The following is a 26,574-nucleotide window of genomic DNA, read 5'->3' on the forward strand; positions in this document are numbered from 1 at the left end:
GCTCAGTGGTGGGACCCCAGTTGTTTACAATATATATTAATGACTTGGATGAGGGAATTAAATGCAGCATCTCCAAGTTTGTGGATGACATGAAGCTGGGTGGCAGTGTTAGCTGTGAGGAGGATGCTAAGAGGATGCAGAGTGACTTGGATAGGTTGGGTGAGTGGGCAAATTCATGGCAGATGCAATTTAATGTGGATAAATGTGAAGTTATCCACTTTGGTGGCAAAAACAGGAAAACAGATTATTATCTGAATGGTGGCCGATTAGGAAAAGGGGAGGTGCAACGAGACCTGGGTGTCATTATACACCAGTCATTGAAAGTGGGCATGCAGGTACAGCAGGCGGTGAAAAAGGCGAATGGTATGCTTGCATTTATAGCGAGAGGATTCGAGTACAGGAGCAGGGAGGTACTACTGCAGTTGTACAAGGCCTTGGTGAGACCACACCTGGAGTATTGTGTGCAGTTTTGGTGCCCCTAATCTGAGGAAAGACATCCTTGCCACAGAGGGAGTACAAAGAAGGTTCACCAGATTGATTGCTGGGATGGCAGGACTTTCATATGAAGAAAGACTGGATGAACTGGGCTTGTACTCATTGGAATTTAGAAGATTGAGGGGGGATCTGATTGAAACGTATAAAATCCTAAAGGGATTGGACAGGCTAGATGCAGGAAGATTGTTCCCGATGTTGGGGAAGTCCAGAACAAGGGGTCACAGTTTGAGGATAGAGGGGAAGCCTTTTAGGACCGAGATTAGGAAAAACTTCTTCACACAGAGAGTGGTGAATCTGTGGAATTCTCTGCCACAGGAAACAGTTGAGGCCAGTTCATTGGCTATATTTAAGAGGGAGTTAGATATGGTCCTTGTGGCTACGGGGATCAGGGGGTATGGAGGGAAGGCTGGGGCAGGGTTCTGAGTTGGATGATCAGCCATGATCATAATAAATGGCGGTGCAGGCTCGAAGGGCCGAATGGCCTACTCCTGCACCTATTTTCTATGTTTCTATCTTGGCTAGGAATCTTTGAATAATACTCAACATATCTCAGTTCCATCACAGCTGATTTTAAAATCTCTTATGGCTTCCCCTATAATTTAGCCTGCAAATAGATGCCTTTAGCTTAAGATTTTATAATATACCGTTTGTAGATAGAACAATATATTTATGATATCTTCTACATACGGAATTAATAATGTTACTAATTAGCTGAGAAATATAAAAAACTATGATATTCGCGATCCAAACATCAAAGTATCTTTAACAGAGACATTGAACTGGAATTATGGCTGAGGATTTGTAATACAAAGTCTCTGCTCTGTCATCTTCGGCCTCAGAAAGCCTGGCCTAATCATTCTACTGAACAATGATAATGCAGAATGGAGACTACTCAGTCTAACGTGCCTATGCTGGCCTAGTATGCATGTAATATGGTGCTTATTATACATTTCCTTGTAAATTGAGTTTCTGTGGTCACCATAAAATGGTACCTGAATGTTTCAGGTCATGAGCACTATGTCTGTCTGTCTGTATCTTGTTTAACGGCGGTTGGCATCCAGCTTAATGGTGCATTACTGCCACCCTCTGCTCCAGAATGTGCACTAGACATACATTCTAAATCCCTTCACCCAATCACACACACACACACACACACACACACACACACACACACACAAACCTACACTTCACCCTCCCATCTTTGACCATCCTAGTATCCTATTCCTGTTTATTCGTCATATTCTATAAAAAACCCCTGTACCCCTTAAAAATGCTAAAAATACCCGGACTTGTGCTGTCTCACCCATGCCCAGCAACCCTTTTAATATGAATTCCTGCATCCCCAACTCCCTTAATTTATTTCTCATCATCTCTCTCTGTATCCCATACTTCCTGCAACACATAACTACATGTTCTACTGACTCCTCTTCCTGACATTCCTCACAAAATCCTGTCTGGTGTTTCCCTATCATTTTCAATGTTTTGTTTAATGCACAATGCCTTAACCTAGTCCACACAATTTCCTCTCTTCTGTTTCCATTACCTACCCTAGTAACTGCAACACTCTTTTGTATTTGATATAAATGCCTCCCTTTCCCCTCCCTGTCCCATCTTTCTTGCCACATTCGGTTGACTTTTTCCCAGATTACACACTTAACCTCTGCTTTACTGATACTAATGTGCATTTCCACATTTTCTTTCTTTAACGCCCTCTTTGTCAACTCATCCACTCCCTCATTCCCCTTCACCCCTACATGTGCTGGAACCCATAGAAATTTTACCTGACCTCCCTGATTTGCAATCCTTGTAACTAACTGAAGTACATCTTGCCGACTGTTTGTGTGAAAAGACCTTAAACTTGTTAGAACTGAGGATGAATCTGAACATATCAATGCTTTGACTTGTCTGGCTTTCTGCACCCATTGCAACGCAACCAACACTGCCAGCATCTCCACTGTAAACACCCCTAACTTATTAGATGTTCTTCTGCTGATTCCAATTTCTTTTGCTGGTATGACCACCCCAAACCCTATCACTCCTGTTTCAGGTTCCTTCGCACCATCCGTATAAATGTGAGTATAATCACTATACTTTTCCATCACATGACAGTTAAATGCATTTACCAAATCTGTTTTATATCTTTCTTTCCTTTTTACCTCTAACAAATGCCAGTCTATGTCAGGCCATACAAGCTTCCATGGAGCTACAACCGGATAAACTACTGAAGGACTTATCCTCAGATCAAATACTTCACATTCTTTTGCGATATCATTCCCTACCTGACTAAAGGTATCCCTCTGAAACCTCCCATTTTCCCAGCACTCCTGCAACACTCCTTTAGTAGGGTGAGAATCATTGTGCCCCTGCAAGTTAGCCCAGTAGTTTGCCATCAGTTGCATCCTTCTTAGTTCCAAAGGCATTATTCCCATTTCTACCTGTAGGGCTGACACTGGTGACGTTTTAAAAGTCCCACTGCACACTCTCAAGGCCTGAGCCTGAATCACATCCAGTTTCCTTATAAGAGACCTAGCTGCTGATCCATATACTATATTTCCATAATCCAATACAGATCTCACTAAAGCCACATACATTCTCTTCAAAGCTGAACAACTTGCTCCCCATTCCCTACCAGTCAAACATCTCATCACATTTATTACTTTTTTACATTTCTCCTCAACTTTCCTGATATGGTCTGCCCATGTTAATCGTGAATCAAATATAACTTCCAGAAATTTAAATGATGCAACCCTTTCTAATTCAACCCCATACATCCTTAACTTCTTCCCTACCTCAACCCTTTTCCTGGTAAAAATTACAGATTGAGTTTTGTCTACTGAAAATCTACATCCCCAATCATAACCCCACTCCACCACTTCATCAATTGCTTCTTGTAGTTTCCTGATTATATGGTCCATGTTCCTGCCTCTTTTCCACAAGGCCCCATTATCCACAAACAGTGACCTACCTATATCCACTGGTACCTTTGTGAAGACATCATTGATCATAATCATGAAAAGTAATGGGCTAATCACACTACCTTGAGGTGTGCCATTTTCCACTATGTACTGTTTTGATAATTCTGATCCAATCCGAACTTGAATTTTTCTACCAAACAAAAAATCTTTAATCCAATTAAAAACTCTCCCACAAACCCCCATCTTGTGCAGTTTAATTAATAATCCTTCCTTCCACATCATATCATAGGCTTTTTCAATGTCAAAGAACACTGCCATTACTGACTCTCTATTTGCCTGGGCCTTCCTTATTTCAGTCTCTAACATAATCACTGAGTCCATGGAATTCCTTCCCTTTCTAAAACCACTCTGATAACTTGCCAGCATTCCCTTTTTCTCAAGCTCATATGATAACCTTTCTGTTATCATCCTTTCCATTATCTTACATATACTTGATGTTAATGCAATTGGTCTGTAGCTAGTGGGTTTTGACAGATCCTTGCCAGGCTTCCTTATTGGAATTACTACTGCTTCTTTCCATGCACTTGGTAATCTTCCCTCCTCCCACACTCTGTTATAAAAATACAGCAACTTCAAGAGCACTCCTTCTCCTAGATTTTTTAGCATCACAGAGCATATCAGATCTTTCCCTGGGGAGGTTGGTCTCGATCTCTTTATTGCTCTCACCATTTCTGCTAATGTAAATGGATCATCAATTATATCATCTGTTCCTTCCCTCCTGCTTAACACACCTGGGTGTTGGCTCATTATTCTTTCCCTTCTTCTTCTCCCTTCTTCAGACTTTCTGAACTGTGTATCAGTACAAATGACTTAGCCATGACCTCAGCCTTATCCCTACAGGAGACTGCAGTTTCCTCCTCAGATATCATTACTGGATATTCCCATTCCCTTCTATCTCCTCCCATCCTCTTAATCATTCCCCATATCTCTCCCACAGGTGTTGTTCTTCCTACCTTGTCGCAAAAACTCCTCCAACTTGCCCTTTTAGCTCGACGTATAGTTCTTCTCACCACTGCCTGTGCTTTCTTATATTGAACCAAATGCTGCATATTATGGGTTCTTTTAACTAGCCTGAATGCTCTATTTCTGTTTTTTACAGCCTGACAACATTCCTCTGTCCACTATGGTACCAGTTTTCTATTCATCCTATTTTTACTCCTAGGTATAGATCCTTCTGCTGCCATGATAATTGCTGAAGTCACCTGACTGTTTAATTCATCTACATTTCCAGAAATATCAATCTTTGTCAACCCTTCTTCACTCAACTTCTGGAACTTACCCCAATCAGCTTTTTCAAACACCCACTTTGGGGTTCCGTCACCTGGTCTTACTTCAACTCTTTCACCCACTGAACACAAAACTGGGTAGTGATCACTGCCTACTGTTGAAGCAGTCCAAACTCCCCAGTTACTAATGCCAGCCAAGGTATTAGACACTAACGTAATATCTAACACTGACTCAGTTCCTGTTGTTATATCTATCCTTGTGCCGCTACCATCATTCATACACACCAAATCCCTTTCTTCCATCAAATCTTCAATTACCTTACTGATAAGTGTCAAGGAATGCTTGTGCCAGCAAGAAGGAAGGGGAGCAATATAAAGTTGAGGAGAGAAATGGGAAGGGCTGAATGCTTGGGATCCCAAGCACAGGGCACATTCATTGTATGGTGAAGGTTAAATGAAGGGGTTCTAAGGAAGGAGGGTATGGCAGAAACAGTAGGAATTGGTGCCAATGCAACCCGATGGTCACCGACATGGAGCTAATTGAATGGCAATAGATGGACGGACAAATTAATGCAAGTTAAGGGGAGAATATGAGGCACTGACTGGGAAATGTGCTTAAAAGGAAGAAAGGGAAAACCAAGAAAACTCCTTTAAATGGAGGACTAATTGAGGAAGTGAAGAGAGAGTGCCAAAGTCAGCAGTGAGGAAGAAACTTGTAACTAAACAGGGAAGAGGAGCAAAGATGACTGAATTAATGTGGAGGGAGAGGGAGGGCCAACTGCCTGAAGCAAAGGTGAAGAGGGACAAGTGCGATTAAATAAATGGGCAGCACATCACAATTAAGTGATGCTACTTCACAGCTCCAGAGGCCTGGGTTTGATCCTGACCTCAGGTCCTCTCTCTGTGGCAGGGGTTCCCAAGCTCTTTTAATGCCATGGACCAATATCATTAAGGAGGGGTTCTGTGAACCCCAGGTTGGGAAGTCCTGCCCTATGGAGTTTGCACATCCTGCTTGTGACTGTATGGGTTTCTCTGCAGGCTGCAGTTGTCTCCAACCTCCCAGGGAAATGTTATTTACCAACGGTGAATTACCCTTTGATGTAGGTTGATGACAAAGAAGAATCAAAGTGAAGTTAATGGGCATGTAAGCGAAAATAAGTTGCGGGACCATGTGGAAGTAAGGGACAATCTGCTGATGGTATTACTCCTCTTGGAGCTGGCATGGATTTTTTGGCTGAATAAAAGGAGAGGGGTGTTGGGGAGGGGTTGCTGAATAAATGGAGAAGGCAGTGTGCCTTCAGAATGGGGAGAGGAAGAAGAGCCATTGGATGGGGGCATGGAAAGAGCATCTGGATAAAAAGGGGTGAAATGCATGAGTGTGTGAATAAACAGGGGGAAGAAAAATTGTCTTTAAATAGCCAGTAAGGAAGGGATAGGGTGTCTGAGTAAGCATGGAGGAAGTGTTAAGTGATTCTGATTAAATAAAATTAAATAAATCTGGAAGAGTGGGGAAAATTGATATTGCCATTTTTTCTGTCTCCTTCTGGCCTACCAGATCAGGATGAATTTGGTCATCTCTAGAGAGCAACTTGCATTTACTGCCCAAATCTTTCCCAAGTGTTTATGTCAAATGCCTGGAAGGAAAGTTTACATTACATTTTCCTACTAGGAATAAACTCCGGAGTATTTAGAGTTTTAAAACTGGGCATGTTTATTAGGATTACATTCAATTCTATTAGTTAACATGATTTATCAACAATGCTTGAACTTAGAGAAAATTACTTACTGACTTACTTTTTACATAAAAGAACCAGTAACTACCTTGCACATAACACAGCCACATTCTTGCTTAGGAAAACTGAAATGAAAATGCCCTTGCACTTTAAAGCATATCAAATGTCACGCAAGAAATGTGTTGCTGAATGCCATGGGTGCCCAAATAGCCTTCTACATTTCAGTGCGAGCGTCACAAGGTAACAGACATTTGGAGTGGGTAGGAAAATTTCAATGTCAGTTTGCTTCAGCTAAATGTAGTCATTGTTTGTCTTTAGAATACATAAAAGGAACAAAGGAAGTTAAGTGAACTGATAGAATCACCCGTCACTACGCTTGTAGATGAAGCTATATTTGTTGGACATCCTGCTGGACTCATTTGCAGGATCTGAGTTATTTGAAACTTTTTTGAAAGCCTCCAATGCAGTTATTAAAACCTTACTTCCAAGAACAGACTAACTTTGCAGATGCTGCTGAACATCTCAGATTATTCATTTGAAACCGAAACAAAATCTCTGTGGTGTTTCGTACTTTAATGGTAAAAACTGATTTGGACAATTGAATTCTAAGGTAAGCTATTTTGATTGTGCTTGTCAATTTATTGCTTGCTGCAAAGACCTCAATCTTCTAACTGTATCAAATTCCAAAATGAATACACCACCTAGGAAGAACTCCAAAACTTTGGTACATTCTCTGGCCAAGGTGTTTGACTCTAACCCCATTCAGAGCCAAGGACCACCAGTGATAATGGGATCCTTCAGAAAATGTTCAGAGAGCAGTCGAACCATATCTGTGGATAGTTTCAGCGCAATGGATATTAAACTGGAGTCTTTAAGTCAAACTGTTGATAAAATACTAGGTGTGCAAGAAAATGTTGTTCAGAAGCTGAATGGCATATCTCAAGATGTAGTAAGGATTGGAAAAGACATTGAAATGTTGAAGGCTGACAAAGAAAGAAAGAAACAAAGCACCATCTGTCAAGGAGAAGAAAATAAAACTGCAAGCACTTCTGGGGAAATTTCTGACTTGCTGTCAACACTGAATCAGAATTCAAAGGAACAAAATACAAAAATTGATGGAATTGAAAATGTTCTTTTTGGAATGCAGCAAGTTATTAACTATTTAGGAGAGACATTTAAAAATTCAAGAATAGCAGAATTTATTCTCAAAGGCCAAGTAACTTCAAAGCAACGAAGTACTGTGGGCAGTGATGGGCAGAAGATTTCTAAGAAGAGAATTACCTCAGAAAAAGTAGTGCTAAGAAGGAAAAAAGTAAAGGTAAATATTTTGAAGTGCTCAGTAATATTAACTGAATGATATAATGTAAGGAAGCAATTCAAATTATCTTCTTTGCACTTTAAGTTTACTGTATTTCGGGGAGCAGGAGGACATAGCCAGGAACCAATGGAAAATGTTTGTAATGGTGCCTTGTATTTCTTTTTATTTTAATGTATTTTTCTGATGAGATTCCTAATGATGTGAACAATTTTTATCCAATATTTCATTAGTAAAGAGAGAATGTAACTGAAACATACTGCTTTGAAGATCTCATGGGATTTGTATAGGCTTAGATAATCAGTTGGGTGAAGACTGGAGGGTTTATACTTGGATCTCAGCATTTTGGGTTGGGTGAGTAAGTCAGGCTGGACTACTGATCATCAACAAGTCACTGCTGCAAGACGTTAAGTGTGTGTAGATGTTGGATAAGATTGAGTTTGGACTATAATTTGATATTTCCCACGGACTAAAAACCAGTTACTTCCTCTCATCTAGGTTTCCAACATTGTGTGTTATAAGGTTAGATAGCACTTCAGCCCAGCTTCTCCATGCCAACCAAGGTACTTTCCTGATCTACTCCCATTTACCTGTACTTGCTCCATATCCTTATAAAGCTTTCCTATCCACGAACGCTCCAAATTTGTCTTAAACATTGAATTATACCTGCTTCTACCACTTCCTTTGGCAGCTTGTTCCATATACCCACTCTCCTCCATAAGAAAAACTTGCTCCTCCTGTCCCATTTAAATCATTTCTCTCTCACCTTACAGTTGTACCCTCTGGTCATAGGTGCCCATATACTGGGAAAATATTGTGGCCTTCCAACTTGTCTGTATCCTCATGATTTTATAAACCTCTGTATGGTCACTCCTCCTTTGCAAAAAACCCAGGCTTATCCATTTTGTCCTCATAACTCACACCCTCCAGTCCCAGCAACATCCTCCTGAATCTTTTCTGCACCCTCTCTAGCCTAGTCACATCCTTCCTGTAGTATGGTGAACAGACCTGCACACAATTTTCAGGAGCAGTCTCATTTATGTCTTGTAAAGGTGTGACATGGTCCCAATGTCAGTGTCCCATCACAAGACGGCAAACATACTTCTTCTTCACTACCTTATCTTCCTCTGTTGCCACTTTCAGGGAACTAGGTATTTATGCACCTTAGTTTCTCTGGTCTACAACACTCCCCAGGGTCCTGTCATGATAGCTGGTCACTTAAGAGGCAGCACCAGGCAGTGGGTAGCTATGGATCTGTTCTAGAATTAGAATTTTATTTCTTGCATCCATCTTTATTTCTTACATACATGAGGGAGTAAAAATACTTATGTTGTGTCTCCATTGCTATGTACAAGCATTAAGGAGGGTAAATATTGCCCAAACACTAAAGTTGTATACATAATTGTTTGTATACATGTACGCACAGTCAGATACAATGTACAATCCGATATGCAATCAGATCAATGCGTATTGATAAATCTTATGGGCTGCTGAATGAAGCTGTCCCATAGCCTGTTGATCTTGGCCTGAATGCTGCGGTACCGTTTGCCAGGTGGAAACAGCTGAAACAGTTTGTGGTTGGGGTGGCTGGAGTCCCTGATGATCCTCCCGGGCCTTTTTATGCACCTGCTGCTGTAACTGTCCTGAACAGAGGAAAGTTCACATCCATAGATGCGCTGGGCTATCCCCACCACTCTCTGCAGTGCCCTGTGATCGAGGGTAGTACAGTTCCTGTATCAGGTAGTGACACAGCGAGTCAGGATGCTCTCGAGGTTCCTTGTAAAATGTCGGCATCTATAGCATGGAAAGGAAAAGGGGAAGAAACAGGTAAGACAAAAGATAAAAGAAAGAGTACATTTGACTTCAGAATTGACTTGAAGATATCTTAGATGAGGTGTCTCCTCGCTCAGGTAGATGTAAAAGATGTCATGCCACTAATTTAAAAGTGAAAAGGATTTATCTCAGAGTACTGGCAGATATTTATTCTCTATCACCATTTCTGATAATATATACTTGATGCGATCACATTACTAATGTGACGCTTGGCGCTTGCTGTGCAGAAGTGGTTAGTTGTATTCCCTAAATTACATTATTGACTACATTTCTAAAGTACTCCATTTCCTATAAGATGGTGTAGAGTAGGGATGAGCAAGGTGCAACTGGTGCAACACTTATTTTCTCCTTATTAACTTTTAATTCTCTTCAGGTGGGCCAGGTGACTCTTTTTTCAAACTGCTTTCTTGACTAAGCCCAATAAGATGCCAGAAGACGTATCTTCAGAAGTATCAGTGAATATACCCAAAAAAAGAGGTGAAGACAGATGACAGCATTGAATGAAATGTCAGATAGTTGGTTGGTTAACTCACTGAATTAGACTAAATTATTAGACTGCACAGAAAGTGGAAATCTCTTGAAACGGGTTACTGCCACACTCTTGTCAGTAATGTGCAGTTGATGGTACAATGGAGTATAAATGAAAATTGGTAAGGAAAAAATATAAGAAGAATTGTGCTTCATTATATTGTAACTATTTTACTCCAACTCAAACTGAGCAGTGGGTTAATAGATGCTCCTGGAAATAATGATAGATTTAGAGCTTTCTTTCCCAAGCACACGTGAGGACATTTGTTTTTAATTTCAGTAACAGTGGTTGTTGTTTAAAATTAAATCCATTTAAAATAAAGGATAGTCCTGAACCAGATAATAGCTTCAATCTGTTTCAGCTCTCGGTGTATTGACGAACAATTAAAGGGAATCTGTGAATTGAATACAAGTGCCTCCCATGTCCATGTCCCAGTCAGGGTCACATGAAGCCATGGGAGGAGGTAATGGATGGTCATATGATCAACTGATCTATATCACGTCTTGGTTATGCAACCATTGACCCCAGGCAGGCAATCTCTGAACAGTATTGATAATGGCTGGAGTCACCCATCTTGTAAAGACACTGACCCAGAAGAAGGCAATGGCAAACCACTTCTGTAGAAAAATTTGCCAAGAACAATCATGGTCATGGAAAGACCATGATTGCCCATGTCATATGACACAGCAGATAATGAACAAACTGAGAAGAAACTAGCCTCATATTCAGAAATCAAGTCATGCTGAGTCTATATTTCAATATGTCTGTAGAATTAGAGTAAGAGTGTAAATATGCTACATATTTAAGTTGTACAGTTAAAACACTAACACTAGAGATATTAACTGGTGTAGTTTTAAAATCTGACCTTGATATCATGTCTTGTAGGAAAATAGTATGATCAAATATTTTAGAGGTGTCTGATTCTTGATTCACAGATAGGCTACATCTGTGCAAATTTTACAAAGTGACACCTGTTTCTAAACAACAGTTGTTAGCCAGGATTAGAATCGGTATCCTGCACTATTGCATACTTACAATACAGAAGCAGCCTTTTCAGTCCATCATTCCCATTGTGTCTCTTTTAAATATAGAGCAGAGCTACACAATATATATTTGGAAATCTAATTGACTTAGAAAACATAAAACCCCAAATATTTCAGAACTGTACAGAGCAAACATTTAAATGTGTGAGAGAAAACTTTGCGTGAAGTTCCACCTGAAGTTATGGTCTGTATCCATGGCAGCTCCTCTTCTTCAGCTTCCATTTAATTGGAAATTCAATTTCCATTTTAAATCATCAGTGGAATTAGCTTTTACAACACATTCATCAGGATGTTCCAGATTGTGACAACCTTAGAAATGGAAACAAAATTTCTTCAGGTTATGTCTAAATGCTTTGCCAATGATTTTTACTTTATGAATTCCTGCGTACTTTAGTCATCAAGATCTGTCTAGACCTGATTAGATCTTGCCCTTAGACATGAGCATGTTGGAGATTTTATATACAATATACACTCAGTAGCCACTATTAAGTACACCAATACACCTGCACTTTAATGGAAGTATCTAATCAGCCAAACACGTGACAGCAACTCAATATACAGTACTGTGCAATAGTCTTAGGCACATACTGTATATATAGCTAGAGTACCTAAGACTTTTGCACAGTGCTGTATTTGTGAATGTGGAGCAGAGAGCGAGTTTGTAAATCTGCTGGGAGTAAAGGATGTTGGGAATGGCAAGGGAGGAACGCTGCAGGAGAGGTGTGGGACTGGTGGCAGAGAAGAAATGCCAGGTGTGGGGAGGAAGGGTGCACGTACAGACACACCCAGCTCTGAGACATTGAGCAAGGTCGCTTGATTCCAAACAATTCTTTACAGAATGTCTGTCTGGTGCTTCCCACTGTCTCCCCTCTCCCTTCCACTATTTCCAACCATGATTCTCCTCACCGTGCCCCCTTCCCACTCTCAGTCCACAGTAGAGACCCATATCATGTATGTCATGACATTTGTTTTTTTTGCAGCAGCAGTACAGTGCAATACATAAAATTTCTACAGTACTGTGTAAAAGTCTTAGCACCCTATCTTTATATATGTGTGTCAAAAACGTTCTTGTAACTTACAATAATATTAATGCATACATCAAAGCATTAAAGGTCCATTTGTTGTTCTGATCAAACATTGGAATGTGGAAGAAATGTGATCTAAGTGACTTTGACTTATAATTTTTGGTGCCAGATGGGGTGGTTTGAGTATCTCAGAAACTACTGATCTCTTGGGATCTTCATGCACAACAGTCTCTAGCCTTTACAGAGAATGGTGTGAAAAATATTAAACATCTAATTAGTGACAGTTCTGTGGATGAAAATGTATTGTTAATGAGAGAGGTCAGAGGAGAATTGTCAAACCGGTTCAAGCTGACAGGAAGGTGACAGAAACTCAAATAAGCACATGTTACAACAGTGGTGTGCAGAAGAGCATCTCTGAATGCACAACATGTTGAAGTATATGGGTTCCTGCAGCAGAAGACCTTGAATATACACTCCGTGGCCTCTTTAGGGAGTCCCTAAATAGTGGTCACTGATTGTATATATAGAAAGCAAAAAAAAATCTCAGAAATACTTCCAAAATTAAAAAGATAATAATTCAAACATTGTAAGTCCTCAATAAAATAATGCAAAGCAAATTGTTGTCTGCAGTGCACCTTTCAACCTTTGGCCCCTTGATATGGAAAACGTGAGGACACAACTCAGTCTTGTCCAAAGCAGCTTGAAAAAATGTGTGATTGTGTTCATTTAACCAATTTTTTTGGCTTGTATTTTCTAAGTCTAAATCTAAAATGTCTTTTCTAAATCGGATCTCATTGCTACATCAACAAGATTTCATCAATAGGTCTAGGACATTAAAGGCGCTCTCCAGATCTGGAACTGTTTCTGTACAGTACTTGGGAAAAAAAACAGTGTCAAGGAATAGTCAGAAGCAGTATTGTCAGTTTGGACTTTGTTTTGGGCATTCCCAGTAAATAATTGGCACGTCCCATAAGGGATTAACAATAACTAAGACCCAAATGTTAAAGCTATCAGACAGCCTGAATGTTTAGAAATGGTTCTGGAATCAATAAATAGCCAAGAAAACTATTAAAATCTTAAACATATCCTCAAATATTTTCTCAACATTTACCATTTTAAAACAAAATTGAAATACTTCAACCAAGGGTCATTTTGGAGTTGAATGTATTGTTCAGGGAAGGGGTAGGGTCTATCGAAGCTTGCACAACAAAAATGCTAGAACTGAAAAAAGAACATGCTAGAAACATTCAGACAGTTGGGCAGCACCTTTCAGAAGAAAAATAGAGTCAATATTTCAGGTTGAAGATTATCAGAACTGGAAAGCTGAGAAAACAACCTCATTTTAATTTTCAGTCAGGATGAGGATTAGGTCGATAAGACTATGGAAATGCTTCTGAAGTGAGGCCTGGGTTGATTAGGTAATTTCAGTGTTCATGGAGTCATTTGATTAGTAGATTAATGAGGGAAATTAAAGGGATAGAACATAGTACACAATCAAATGGACATGCAAAAGCTATGAAATGCAGGTCAGGGAGAGAGCGAAAGAAAACTTAATGTTATGATGGATAACCTGACAACAGAATGGACCAATTATAATGCTGTATTACCTGAATTTGATATTGAGACCCACAGGCTGCCAAATGCACAGAAAGAAGATGAGGTGTTTTTGCTCAAACTTCCACTGGATCAAACTGGAATAATGTCAAGTGGCCAGAATGGGAGTGGGACAGAGAATTAAAGTTGTGGAGACCATTGCCTGAGCCAGGAGTACAACAGTATGCGATCTGAAGGATGGGCTCATTTGAAATGGAGATAATTTTCTATTCTACCTACCTAGGTTTATCTTTACTAACTAAATGGATTAGTACAGTGCTTTGAAAAAGTATTCAGTCTGCACAACCATTTTCATATTTTACTGTCTCATTTATCTATACTTAAAATATATTGAAGTAGGATTTTGAGAAAATCTACAAAACATTGTGCATCATGTCAAATCAAAAGAAAAATTCAAAACCTGTCAACAATTTACTAAAAATTAAAAACCTAATTTATGAGGCTAAAACAGTATTCATCCCCTTTGAAATTAGTTATTTAACTTTCTTCGGAGTAATACTGTACATTGCCTTACCAACTCACCCAATTTTTTGATGTCGAAAATTGGATAATCACCAGTTTTTAATGAATTCATAAGGTTAAATATCCCCTCTCTCTGTACGGTCCAGCAGTATGGCAGATTTTCAACAAACAAAACCAAAATGAAGACAGAAGAGCATCAGGACAAGTCAGGGAAAAATAATAGATAAGCACAAATCTGGGGAAGGGTAGAAGACCATTTCAAAGGGACTGAACGTACCTTGGACCTCAGTACAGTCCATCATGAAAAAGTGGGAAAAGAAATATGAAACCACAGCCTAGGTCAGGCTGCCCCGCTATATGTAGTTACTGTAGAAGAATGACACTTGTAAGAGAGACTACTATGAAGTCAACAGTTACTCTGAGTGAGCTGCAGAGGTCAGTGGTTGCAAATGGAGTTCATGGCTCTACAATCTCTAAGACCTTGCACAAAAAGGGTAGATATAGAAGAGTAGCAAGCAAGAAGCCCTGTCTAAAAAAAGCATATCCTTGTCCGTAAAAACTTTACAAAGCGTCACTTAGAATATACTGTAAAGATGTGGAAGAAGGTCTTGTGGTCGGATGAGACTAAAGTAGAATATATTGGCCTCAACTCTAAGCAGTAAGTGTAGCGTAAATCTAATACTGCACATCAGCCAGGTAACACTATCCCTACTGTAAAGTATGGTGAAGGTAGCATTATGGTATGGGGATGATCTTCAACAGCAGAGCCTAGAAATCTGGTCAGGATTGATGGGAAGATAAATGCTGCTAAATACAGAGAGATCCTGGATAAGATCCTGCTAGCCTCTGTCAGTAAGGTGAAACTGGGGAGGAAGTTTTGTCTTTCAGCAAGACAATGACCCAAAGCACACTGCCAGAGCAACAATGGAATAGCTTCAAATGAAGAAAATTGTTGTCCTCAGTGGCCCAGTCAGAGCCCTGACCTTAACCCAATTGAACATCCCTGGCATGACCTCAAGATTGCTGCCCACTGCCACTCGCCAACTAACCTGGCATAGCTTGAGCAATTTTGCAAGGAGGAATGTCTGCTCCATTACATTGTGCAAAGCTAATAGAGACTTATTCAAAGAGACTACTGTCTGTAATAGCTGCGAGAGATGGTTCATCTAAAGACTGAGCAAAGGGAGATGAATACTTTTGAACTGCTGACTTCTCAATTTTTTAAATTTTTAGTTTTTCATGCTTAACAATTTTCCTTGTTTTTGGACTCTATTTTGAAAAAGGAGCATGTGATTCACAAATAAAAATCCTCAGTTAAATTAATCAAAATTCCTGGTTGTAATACTCACTTATGCGAACAAAGGGCTGGGGGCTGAATACTTTTCCAAGGCGCTGTATTCCCAAGCAAAGAGAAAATTTGCGAATCCTGCAAGTCATGCACAGAAGGACAAGGTTTCCTCTGCATGTTCAGCTGGAGGGAAACTTAATTCTCTTTTATTGTTATTCAGGTGAAGGATCACAGAGCCAATGAGGTGAAAGGAAAGCAAGCTATAAATGCTAAAGAAGTAAAGTCATCTCCGAAAAACAAATGCCCAGAATTCACAGGTATTCGAAAATGACAACAGATTATGCACATTGCATACAAAAATTCATACAAGGAATAATGCCTTATTATTTTTTCTTCTTTGTTTTCACAGTAGAGAAACTTCAGAAGAGTCTCCATACTTTTGGTGATTCAAAAGTCCAGAACTTAAATAAAGAAAATGCTCACAGCTCCTTTGAAGCTCAGCATGAGGTGAAAGATCTGGCAGAACAGAACAATGTAACTAAATTAAAAGGAAACACATCGAAGGAAGATGCTGGAGACTTTGAACTCCAGTCTAGTAGGCTGGCAGAGGGCATTCCCACAGCCGTTACTCCAGAGTTTCCTGATGCCACTTTGGACATTTACGCCAGTGATGAAACCAAATGTGAAGATCCTGTTGCAGAAGAACAATTTGAATTAAAGGTTGTAGAAACCTCTGACACTATATTGAACCAGTCGAGTAGCGACAGGCAAAATGATGGCAGGACAGAAAGGAACAATGAAATGCATGAGAAAATAAAAAATGTTGAAATACAGGGAAAAATACAAGCAGAGAAGGATAGTAATGAATATCATGTAAAAGAGTTAATGAAAGAAGCAGTGCCCACAGGAGGAGAGGACTATCTAATAGAGAAGGAGAATGAGGAAACAGGAAAAACACATTTAAAAGCTGAAGAAACAAATGATGCAGAAAAGGACACAGGATTTGAAAGCACTGACTCAGCTATGACAATCACTAAGGAATCCAAAGAAAAAAGTTGCGCAGAAGAATCGGGCATTGATCAGCAACCAGTTCTACTTCACAGGTAAAAGTGTGTCTTTTTGTTGGTTTGTGTATTCTACAAGGCAAATTTCCTAGCGAATACTTTACAACACCTATGACATCTCACTTCCAGTTATTACTTTTCAAATTATCTATGGTGAAGACATTCGCAATATCTTCCTCCTCTGTAAAGAGAAATCATGTTGTTTACAAATCAGAACCTAGACAACTTATTCCTCAATTTAGAGCCATCAATATTTCTAACATGAGAAATAAGATTTCAGAGGGATTTAAAATGACATAAGCCAAACACAGGCGAATGGAACAATTTTATTGACCACCATGGTCGGTGTGGATGAGTTGGGTCTTTGGTCCTCTTTCATAGTGAATTACTCTGTGACTGCAACATCAGAGTTTCATATCAAGTTGGTGAGTGCCAATGCCAGTGACTATTGTATGCCCATTGACAACACTGGCTGCATTATGGCCTGGTTTGGGAACGCCAATGCCGTTGAGCAGGAAAGCCTACAATAGCTAGTAGATTTGGCCCCTCCCCACAGTTGAGCACATCTACATGAAAAGTTGCCTTAGAAAAGCAGCATCCATCATGAAAGATCCGCACCTCCCAGGCCACGCTCTCTAGTTGCTGCTGCCATCAGGTAGAAGGTACAAGTGTCTCAGGACTCACACCACCAGGTTCAAGAACAGTTACTATCCCTGAGCCATCAGGCTTTTGAACAAAAGGGGATAACTACACTCATTTTACTTCTGGTGTTCCCACAACCAATGGTCACACTTTAAGACCTCTTTATTTTGTTATTTCATATTTGTTACTTATTGCGATTTACTTATATTTGCTTGGCGCAGTTTGTTGTCCATTGATCTTGTTTAGAGTTACTTTTATATAGATCTGCTACGTATGCCCATAGAAAAAGAATCACAGGGTTGTATGTGGTGCCATGTACGTACTCATATAATACATTGAACTTTGAACACCCAGCAAGTGCCTCAGTTACAATTGCACAGAAATTCATACCCAGGCTATTAAGATTCAGTTTATGGACTACTACTGATAGAGTCAGCTTACTGCGCCTACTAGGGATAAATTTCAATGCAATGAACCTTCACCATGCAGAGGGCTGCAGTTCAAGGAAATTCACTGCTGCCTTCACAAGTACAACTAAGATTCAGATAATCAGTGCTGAACTTGCAGACAGCAAACACATCCAATGTGAAAAGTTTAAAAAATTCTTCTGAGGTCAGGAATTTTATTTCATTGCGCACTCTGGAACACAGTGAAAACAAAGATACCTAATTGTGTTAAAAGAATAGATTCATGAAAGGAAATTAAAATGGCAGCTCTCCAACAGAGATGATAATCACTCTGTTGCAAAAGGGATGAGTTGGAATATGAGAACACCAAAGTAGTGTTTAATGCCATTTAAACAAAATAGGAGCAATATTTTATGAATATTACTCAGCAGCAAGTACTGTAGCTTGTGACTTTTTTTTCCTGAAAATTGATATTTTCTGAATCCACAGCAGATGGAGACAAATACATTTGTGTCTCTAACTTACTGCAGCTAAGTAAATAAATGGTTTGATGTTTCAGCAAAAGAGTCAGAAGTCGTAAATGGATCCAAGGGCACCTACTTCTATCATCACAGGGAAGATCTGGGTGTCTGCGTGCAGGTCCTAAATCTCCACAGAGCCAGAAACGAGAGAATATTTTCTGAATGCACAGCAGACAGAAACAAATATATTTTGTTCCCTTACAATACTTAATAGCTAAATCTCAGATGGACAGAAAGGACTATGAGCAGATATTGCTAAGCATACATTCTCAAGGAGGGAGAGGGCAACAAATATTAAACTCAGGAAAAAAATCAAAAATATTATTTTTTAAAGCAAGCACTCTCCTAATCGCTAGACTGTTGATACCTCAATATAGTGTGTCTTTAGTTTAAGGAATTATGTTCAACTTTGATGACCTTTTGGAATTTGCCACCATAGTAACCATTTTCTCAAATTAAAATGGAAAGTACTGGAAACACTCAGGAGGTCAGACAGCATCTGTGGAAAGAAATAAAGTTAATATTTCAGATTAGGGATCTTTAATCAGAACAGGGAAAGAGAGAATAAAACAGATTTCAGTAGCTCAGAAGGATTGGAGGAATGGACAGAAGAAAGGAAATCTCTCTGACAGCATGAGGATAATGAGTAAAAGTAGCTGAAAAATAGCAGTTAAGATCAGATAGTGTTTCTTTGCTTGTGTAATGCATTGTATTTTAATTTTAACAATTTTCCTATTTTACACAAAAGGAAATGCAGTTAGGGGACGTATTGTAGAACATAACAAAACAAACAAGTTTAAAAGTGCAAAATTTCAACGTATCACTACATGAACGTGAACAATGTGGGCGAAATCGCAGACCGCAATGCACAAAGTTCACAACACAACCAATCAGCAATGAGGTTTCCTCTTCACATCACGATTGAGTTTCCAAAATGACGACCAATCAGCTCTGACTGATAAGGTTACAAAGCCCAAGTATTTGGAGGACACACCACAACTAACAGCGCACTGATGGTGTCTCCTCGTATGGTGACAAAACATTTGCATGTACGTTGCCAAGATTGGAGAACAACTCAACCTAACAATTAACTACCCTAGCTACATGTTTTCTGAAATATTTAACACTTCAGGCCAGATCATGATAAACCACACACCACTACCTGGAATTGTCACCCACTGTGCCCACAACCCTGCCCATACCTTGGTTTGGTGTGGTGGTGTGGTGAGCCAATATCCCTGACTGCCTGCACGCTGGAGTTGAGTGACAAGGCCTGAGATGTGCGGGAGGATGGGGTGTCTCAGGTAGAAGATACTGTGCATCATGCTTAGGAAGCCTTGAAATAGTTTGACAGCCAGCAAGGCTATGAGTGAGGGACCTCTGTATAACGGTTAAAGTGAATATAACACATAAATGCCTTTGATTTGGAAACATTTGGAAATACCATGGATTCTGGTTAATTGGACCATCGGTTAATAGGGGCAGCCACTGATTTGGAACAACTCTTAAAGAACAAAAGCTAATAGAGAAAAGTAGACAGGATTTCCTTGATTTATTTGAGTACTATTCCACTTAATTGGGACAGCAGACTGTTGCCTAAAAGTTTCTAATTAGCGTCAGTTGTGTGCACTTGTGTGGTCATTAGACACTACACTGTGCTTAGAGGGAACAATTTTTAAATAGCTTCAGTTGCATGTGTTTGTGTTCAAAGAGCAGTGATCCTTGTCACTGATAGTTGGCAAGAAATAAGCAATAAGACAATAAAAAATAAGCAATAAGAACTGTTTGACTCACTGGGGTTTCAAGCATTCAGGAGGTGCGAGAAACAGCTGGGAGTGAAAATAAAATTATTTCACTACTTCAATTTCATGACTACAAAGAATTTGAAGGTATCAACAAACATCTTGAATGTTACAATGAAAATGATGATTTGGAGGATGCAACAGTCTCTAATTAGCATAGTGTAACTAGTGTGCACTTGTGTGGCTGTTAGACACTGCACCATACTTAGAGCAGATAGTTTTAAAATAATGTCAGTTGCGTATGCTTGTGTTACGTTGTTCATTTGGGCCAACCGACGCTGAATTAAAAGCAGTGATTTTTGACAGTACTTCATGCAGGAAGGCAGTGAAAGCTGTCCATTATATGCACTAGGTGTTGGCATTGATTTTGTTCATTTACAGTCAATCAAAAGAACACAACAGCATACTCCGGATGAATTTCTCTGTCAATAACTATTAGGAACTAATGCACAGTTTTCTAGTTTTACACTGTAGTAGTATTGGTAGTGTTCTAATTTGTTCTGCATTTCATTTAAAAACATATTGAGTTACTCAGTTAAATGGTAGCTTGTCTTTTTTAAACTAGTTCCGTGAAATTTTGGCTCATTGGCCCAAAATAAACTGGTCACAATGTATTCTAATTAATCGGAATCCACTGAAATCACAAACATTAAAATGAAATGAAATATTAAAAAGACTCGCCTTTCTTTTTAATTCTGAATCTGCAGATGCAGACACAGAACCCCTCCAACATCAAGTGGTAGGTGTAGCACCATCTCTCACACAGCAGTGCTCAAACTTTCTCATTCAGTAAAACACATGCAGAAGTCCAAGGATTACTGAAGTTTAAACGATAGAGCACTGGTAGTTCCTATAAGAGCTGTTGACTCTAGTCAGCAAGTTTTATCAATTATTCTTAATAAACATCCTCTTAAATCTTGTCATTTCTTTTTTCAGCACTTAAGCTCAAGAAAAAATAAAACTGCTTCCCTGTTTTAATTTTTTTTTAAATTCAAATGTAGCGAAGTATAGCTTGTGTTCATTACTCTCAGATGTGTTTCACTAGTAGTCTTCAGTAATTTTCCATTGATGCACAATTGTAGAAGCGGAAGAGGCCTTGTAAATAGTGGTTCCTGTATGCTCCATTAATTGTTAGCCTGGATATCAATCATAATGAAAGCCTTGGTAGTTGTATATAGTTAGCTATACCTCACTTCAAACTCAAGCCATTGTCTTCTTAAAGACGCACACATCAGCAATAGAAGTGATTGTTCAGGATTTTCCAATAAAACAAATTATAAAAGGTACTAATAATTCTCAACTTTGACCACTTTTTAAAAACTTAATCTTTAAAAAAGTTCAGCTAAGCCCATAACAAAAGCTGTGGTAGCATTTTAGATCATGTTTAGAGTAACTTCTGTTATTTCTGTATGTTCATTGGAAATTTTTAAAAGGCTGCTCATTTTATTTAAACGTATTTTCTCATGAATTCCTAGCAGTGCTTACAAAACTGCCTTCGACTTTTTTGGTAAATTATGTCTGTTTTCAGGATGGGGCATTGTGCATTTATTCCCCATTGCTATTTGTTCTTGAGAAAGAAGTGGTCAGGAAAATTCTTAAACTACTGCAATTTGTTTTCTGAAGAGAGCTGTTCGATAAGCTGTCAGAATTTTGACTCAATGATGATGAAAGAACATCCGAGGTATATGGTTTAGAGATGAAATTTCAGGTGCTAGAATTTCTGTTCCCTTTAAAATTGCAACTTATAGTCTATATGACTTCTCTGTTCTGTCATCTGCCATACTTTTACACTTTTGTTCAGACTGTCTATATCCTCTGAACCTGTAATGATCTTGCCCATGGTTTACTACTTTGAATCATGTAACTTCCTCAGTTGTCTTTTAAAAACTGCAATAAACATATCACAAGTTCAGGTCATTAATACATCATAAAGCAAAATGCTCCTACTCCTTTCCATGCTGATTAAAAAAAACTCCCCCTCATAACTAGTCTTATATTGATGCTCCTGCTGACTCTTTAATCATATTCTTTCTATTTAGCTAATGCTGGTTATGTGGTACTTTATCAAGTTTCCTTTGAAAGTGCACTTATACAGCATTTGCGGCATGAATCTAATCGACCTTCTTGTAATCTCAAGTCACACAATGAACAAGATACTTATTCCTGTTAACCACTGTTGCCCCTCAGTTAAGCAATGCCTTAATTTCAAAATCCTCCATAATCCTTCCTTTTGACTTATGAGATCTCCTCAAAATTTATCCTTCTACACTTCTAGTCTTCTATTTTTTTTTCCACGTTTAATTGCTTCACTCTTGGTAGCTGTGTCTTCAGCTGCCAAAGACCTAACTTTTGAATTTTCCTCCTGGCTGTCTACCTCTAATACATTCATTAAACTTGTCTTTGACTAAGCTTCTACCAAATCTACCCTTACTTCCCCACTTCCCTCAGCAGCAAAAAATCAGCCTATGCACACCAGGCATCTTTTCTATTTTCAGCTTGGCTGTTCTTTTAACCACTTTCTCAATCTATTTTTATCATATCCACTATCAGCATTCGCCTAGTTTAGGAAGGCATGTAAAATGTTTATTGCATATCTCAGCCATTCCTTTTTGCTTCTTGATCTATCCCATCTATCTTTGACTACTTATTCACCATGAATTGGTGTCTCTCTAATGCCATTTGCTAAAGTATTTTCACATATTCTCAATTCATTCCCCATCAGTTCTTCTTTATTCAGTTTGGTTCTACACTGCATTCCAAATTTGTCATTTTTTTGTATTTTTTTGCAATAACATTCAGGCAATTTAAATGGTTTGCATGGACTAGATGGACCAAAGGGCCTGTTTCTGTGTGGTGTTTTTCCATGACTCTATTCTAACACTTTTATCCTCAAACTGGGGAATTATAGCTTTGGATGTTCCTGCTTTCCCTCTTGTGGAATCTGCCTTGATTTTACTCAATATTGTACCTAACGTTACTCTTTTACCAGCCAATCTTTAGTTATAATTCACCAACTTCTTCACAGATCACTGGGGTTAGTTCTCCTTAAGTTGAATATTTCACCATTTGATTGTCTGATTTATTCTACGCCACTCTAAATCAATTGACATTGTGATCATTATTTCCTAAACATTCTTCCATTGAAACATTCTCTGCCTGTGACATTTATTCTCTAATAACAAATGGATTACTCTTTTCTTTTCCTGTTTGTCTTGGAATCAAACTATTTAAGAATGATTTCTTGCCTAACGACATGAATAATTCCTCCTTTTTGCCATTCCACTAGTCTGTATTAGGATGCCACTTATTTCAGAGTGCATCTCCAAATTTTCTCCACTATTGCTTGAGATCTCCTTGTCTAAACCAAACACTGTCATCTTTTTCTTGACTTTGCTCATATAATTGAATCCTCAACACAGCATCCCTTTCCATAAATGAACCAGTATCTTTTATCACTGTTGCCAATCTTTCTACTTTTAATTTTCTAGAATATATTGTAGCCAGTGATTTAGAGAGGAACTTTAACCCAAATAAATTGGTATGTTTAAAGTCAGACATGATGGGCTGAATGGCCTTTTTCTTCTCTTATGTCTTCTGGTCTGAAAAGGGCAGCTTTTATTTCTGGGTTTCCTAATCAGACCGTCCAACCAGGAAATTCACTCAATATTATAGTAAGTTCTCACTCATCAGGTCTCCAGCATAGCCATTATCAGGGGCCCACACTCCTCACCTTATCTACTATTCTTTATGCACCTGCACTCATTCTCTTCGATTCCAGTTTAAGGTGAAGCACTTTGGGTGTTTGACAGTCTTTTGTTTAATGGGGACTGTTGGGTTTCCTTCTTTTGTGGCAGCCTGTAAGAAGATGAATCTCAAGGTTTTCCATAGTATAAATACTTTGATAATAGATGGTCTTTGAACTTTAACCTTTGAAGTCCTCCTTGATCACCTTCACTTCCTAATCTCTCTGTTTTGTAATAGCTATATTCTATGCTCTCAGTTATATAACCCACTCCCAGTGATACTCTCTCTCGCTGCTCCCCTTCTGTGATCTCTGTAACCCTCCGTCTCTTCAACCATGAGCTCACCCAGAACTGCTACCATAGCCACAAATCCTAATATTGATTGTACCTCCCAGTACACTGAGTATTTTCAGATTAATCAAGAATAGTTATCCTAATTCCCTTACCTGTAAAGCAATAGATAACCATTACATGGTGACAAACCTCATCCCCATTGGGATAAAGTACAGTATGTTCTACTCTAGAATTGGTAATAGGAATCCTGCTACAACGTCTCCAGTCAAATACACATATTTATTTTTCAGTGGGCCACTCTCCCATTTCCCAAAAATATTTTAATGGAAATAGAAGATTAGAAATACATAGATAATATTTAGATATGGAAATAATTTATATGGTAGTGAAGAAACCATCTGTAAATAAAACACAAGCTTAAGTTGATGTAAGCTTAAAATTAATTATGCTATTAGCAAATATCTTTCCCAATTTATAAAAATATTTTGTCCCAAGTAAGATTTTTAAGCAGCATTATAAATATTACACATTACACAATAACATAATTGAAGTTGTCTTATGAGCATTTCAATTACTGACACTTATGAGGAAAGATGGGAGAAAAGCAAAGGAAAGAAATGAAAGTGAAGTTCCTTTCTACATTCTCCTATGAATTCTTTTTTTTAAATAGCATAATTTAATCAAATTTTGAAAGCAAACAAAATCCCCAGTAATCATCAACAGTTTGTTTATTGGCAGAAATATGTTTTAATGCATTCAACATTAAGGTAAATTTGAGAGGATTTGGAAAGGGAGAGATGGAGAAGTGGGATAAATTATTTTTTGTGTATGAAAAGGGCAAACAGTAAGTGCAAGTCAGGTGTGTATTTAGTATTTTATATTATTTGAGTAATATTGCAAATATATTGTTTCCTTAAGCATTCCTCATTGTTATGGGTTATATGTAAAAGTATGTGAATGGCATATGCATTATGCCACCACGTCATATGTGAGCGCCTTACTGAAAGAAAGACTAAGTAGGCATGTTTTCCTGGGCTCCTGTGTTTTTCTTTTCATTTATTTTTTGAGCTACAGTTCATAACGGTAGCAACGAGGTAGGTTTAACCTGCGACAAATGCCTACCTGTAGAAGTGCAGCATATTTTTTTCTTTGAAAGGAAAGACTTCCAAGTTAAATTAAGGGCTTTGTATATGTTTCTTTGGAAGGGGACAGAGATGGTCAAGTTTAAAAAAAGGCAGAAAACAGAAGAAATTCACAGGCTCATAAACAGTGAATACTAGGTGATAATAATCATAAGTAAAAAACAGAAATGATTGGCTGCATAGGAAAGACAGATGCATTCGTTTGCATAGCACATACCTGACTGATGTATACTGAACAAAGTGAACAGTATTTTGAAGCAAATGGAATAGCTGATGTGAAATGAGTGCCAGTTTTGCTGAGTGCAATTGGTGAAAGAGCATACAGGTTTACTTAGAAGTTTGACTGCTCTAACCAAACCAGCCAAAATGAGCTTTGCTGATATTGTGAATGTAATGCAGGGACACTTAAACCAAAATGATTGCTGATTGCAGAATGCTTTAGGTTTCATAAGCAGAATCAAAATCCACTTACATGGCTGAACTGTAGAAGTTGTCCAAGCATTATCAGTTCAGTGATGGGACACTGATAATCTATGGAATCTTACAACAAAGCACTCAAAAATAGCTCCTTATTGAAACACAACTCACATTTAAAAGAGCAGTTGAAATCACCGTATCAATGGAAACAGCAGCTAGAGGGGGAATTGAGTTGCAGTCCTTGAGCGTGAACAAAATTTCAGCATCTAAACAGAAACCAGATTGGCCAAGTAAATTGTGTTACCATTGTGGCAGGGGCTCACATAATCCTGACCAATGCAGGTTTAAAGAAGAAAAATGCACAAAATGCAACAAGGTAGGATCACATACAGGGGTCATGTTGGGCATACAAAAATAATTGGATTGGACAGGGAAGAGAAAAAGATAAAAAATCAAGTTGCAGCTTCAGAAAGAGCACCAACCTGCCTACTGTTGATGAAAAACCTGATGATGATGAGAGTGACAGAGGACTGGCTAGCTTTGAGATTAACAATGTGAAGTCAAGCAATATGGCTTACACCAGAAGTGAATGGTAAATTAATTAAGATGGAATTGGACACTGGCTCATCTGTTTTAGTCATTCCACAAAATGAGTTTGAACAGCATTTCGAAGATACTGAACAGAAGCCTGCAGATATCTAACTAAGAATGTACACTGGAGAAATGATAATTCCTATGGGAATGACACTCGTAAATGTGACATACAATAAGCAACAAGCTATGTTGTTCATTTGAGGAAGCCGAGCAAATTGTTAGAGAAGAAAGTTATCCAGAGCTGTCAGAACCATTTCCTGCAATCCCAAGAGACAACTCCTCCAACCACCACAGAGGAGGCCCCAGAAGCTGAGTTGTTTCACAGCCACGTCTCTGTTGCCAAGCAAAGTGACACCCCCCCCCCCCGCACCTTATCAGGAAAGACATTATCCCACAAGAGTAAGAAATCC

At 38.7% G+C, this 26,574-nt stretch overlaps 1 protein-coding gene across 4 annotated transcripts in view; it reads left to right on the forward strand.

The window, feature by feature from the left end:
* The window catches only part of LOC134357922 (myosin light chain kinase 3-like), a 207,110-nt gene that overhangs the window by 127,766 nt on the left and 52,770 nt on the right, over positions 1 to 26,574 (forward strand). For 3 of the 4 annotated variants that reach the window (XM_063069697.1, XM_063069698.1, XM_063069699.1), the window contains exons 1-3: positions 6,728 to 7,747; positions 15,759 to 15,855; positions 15,948 to 16,641. In XM_063069697.1, coding sequence (XP_062925767.1) covers positions 7,118 to 7,747; positions 15,759 to 15,855; positions 15,948 to 16,641 — 1,421 coding nt within the window. In that variant the 5' untranslated portion in view covers positions 6,728 to 7,117. Of the gene's footprint in view, positions 1 to 6,727; positions 7,748 to 15,758; positions 15,856 to 15,947; positions 16,642 to 26,574 lie in introns of those variants that run through there. The other variant, XM_063069700.1, reaches the window with a different exon arrangement.

The sequence above is a fragment of the Mobula hypostoma genome, chromosome 17, assembly GCF_963921235.1.
Source record: "Mobula hypostoma chromosome 17, sMobHyp1.1, whole genome shotgun sequence".
In the NCBI taxonomy this organism is placed as follows: domain Eukaryota; kingdom Metazoa; phylum Chordata; class Chondrichthyes; order Myliobatiformes; family Myliobatidae; genus Mobula; species Mobula hypostoma.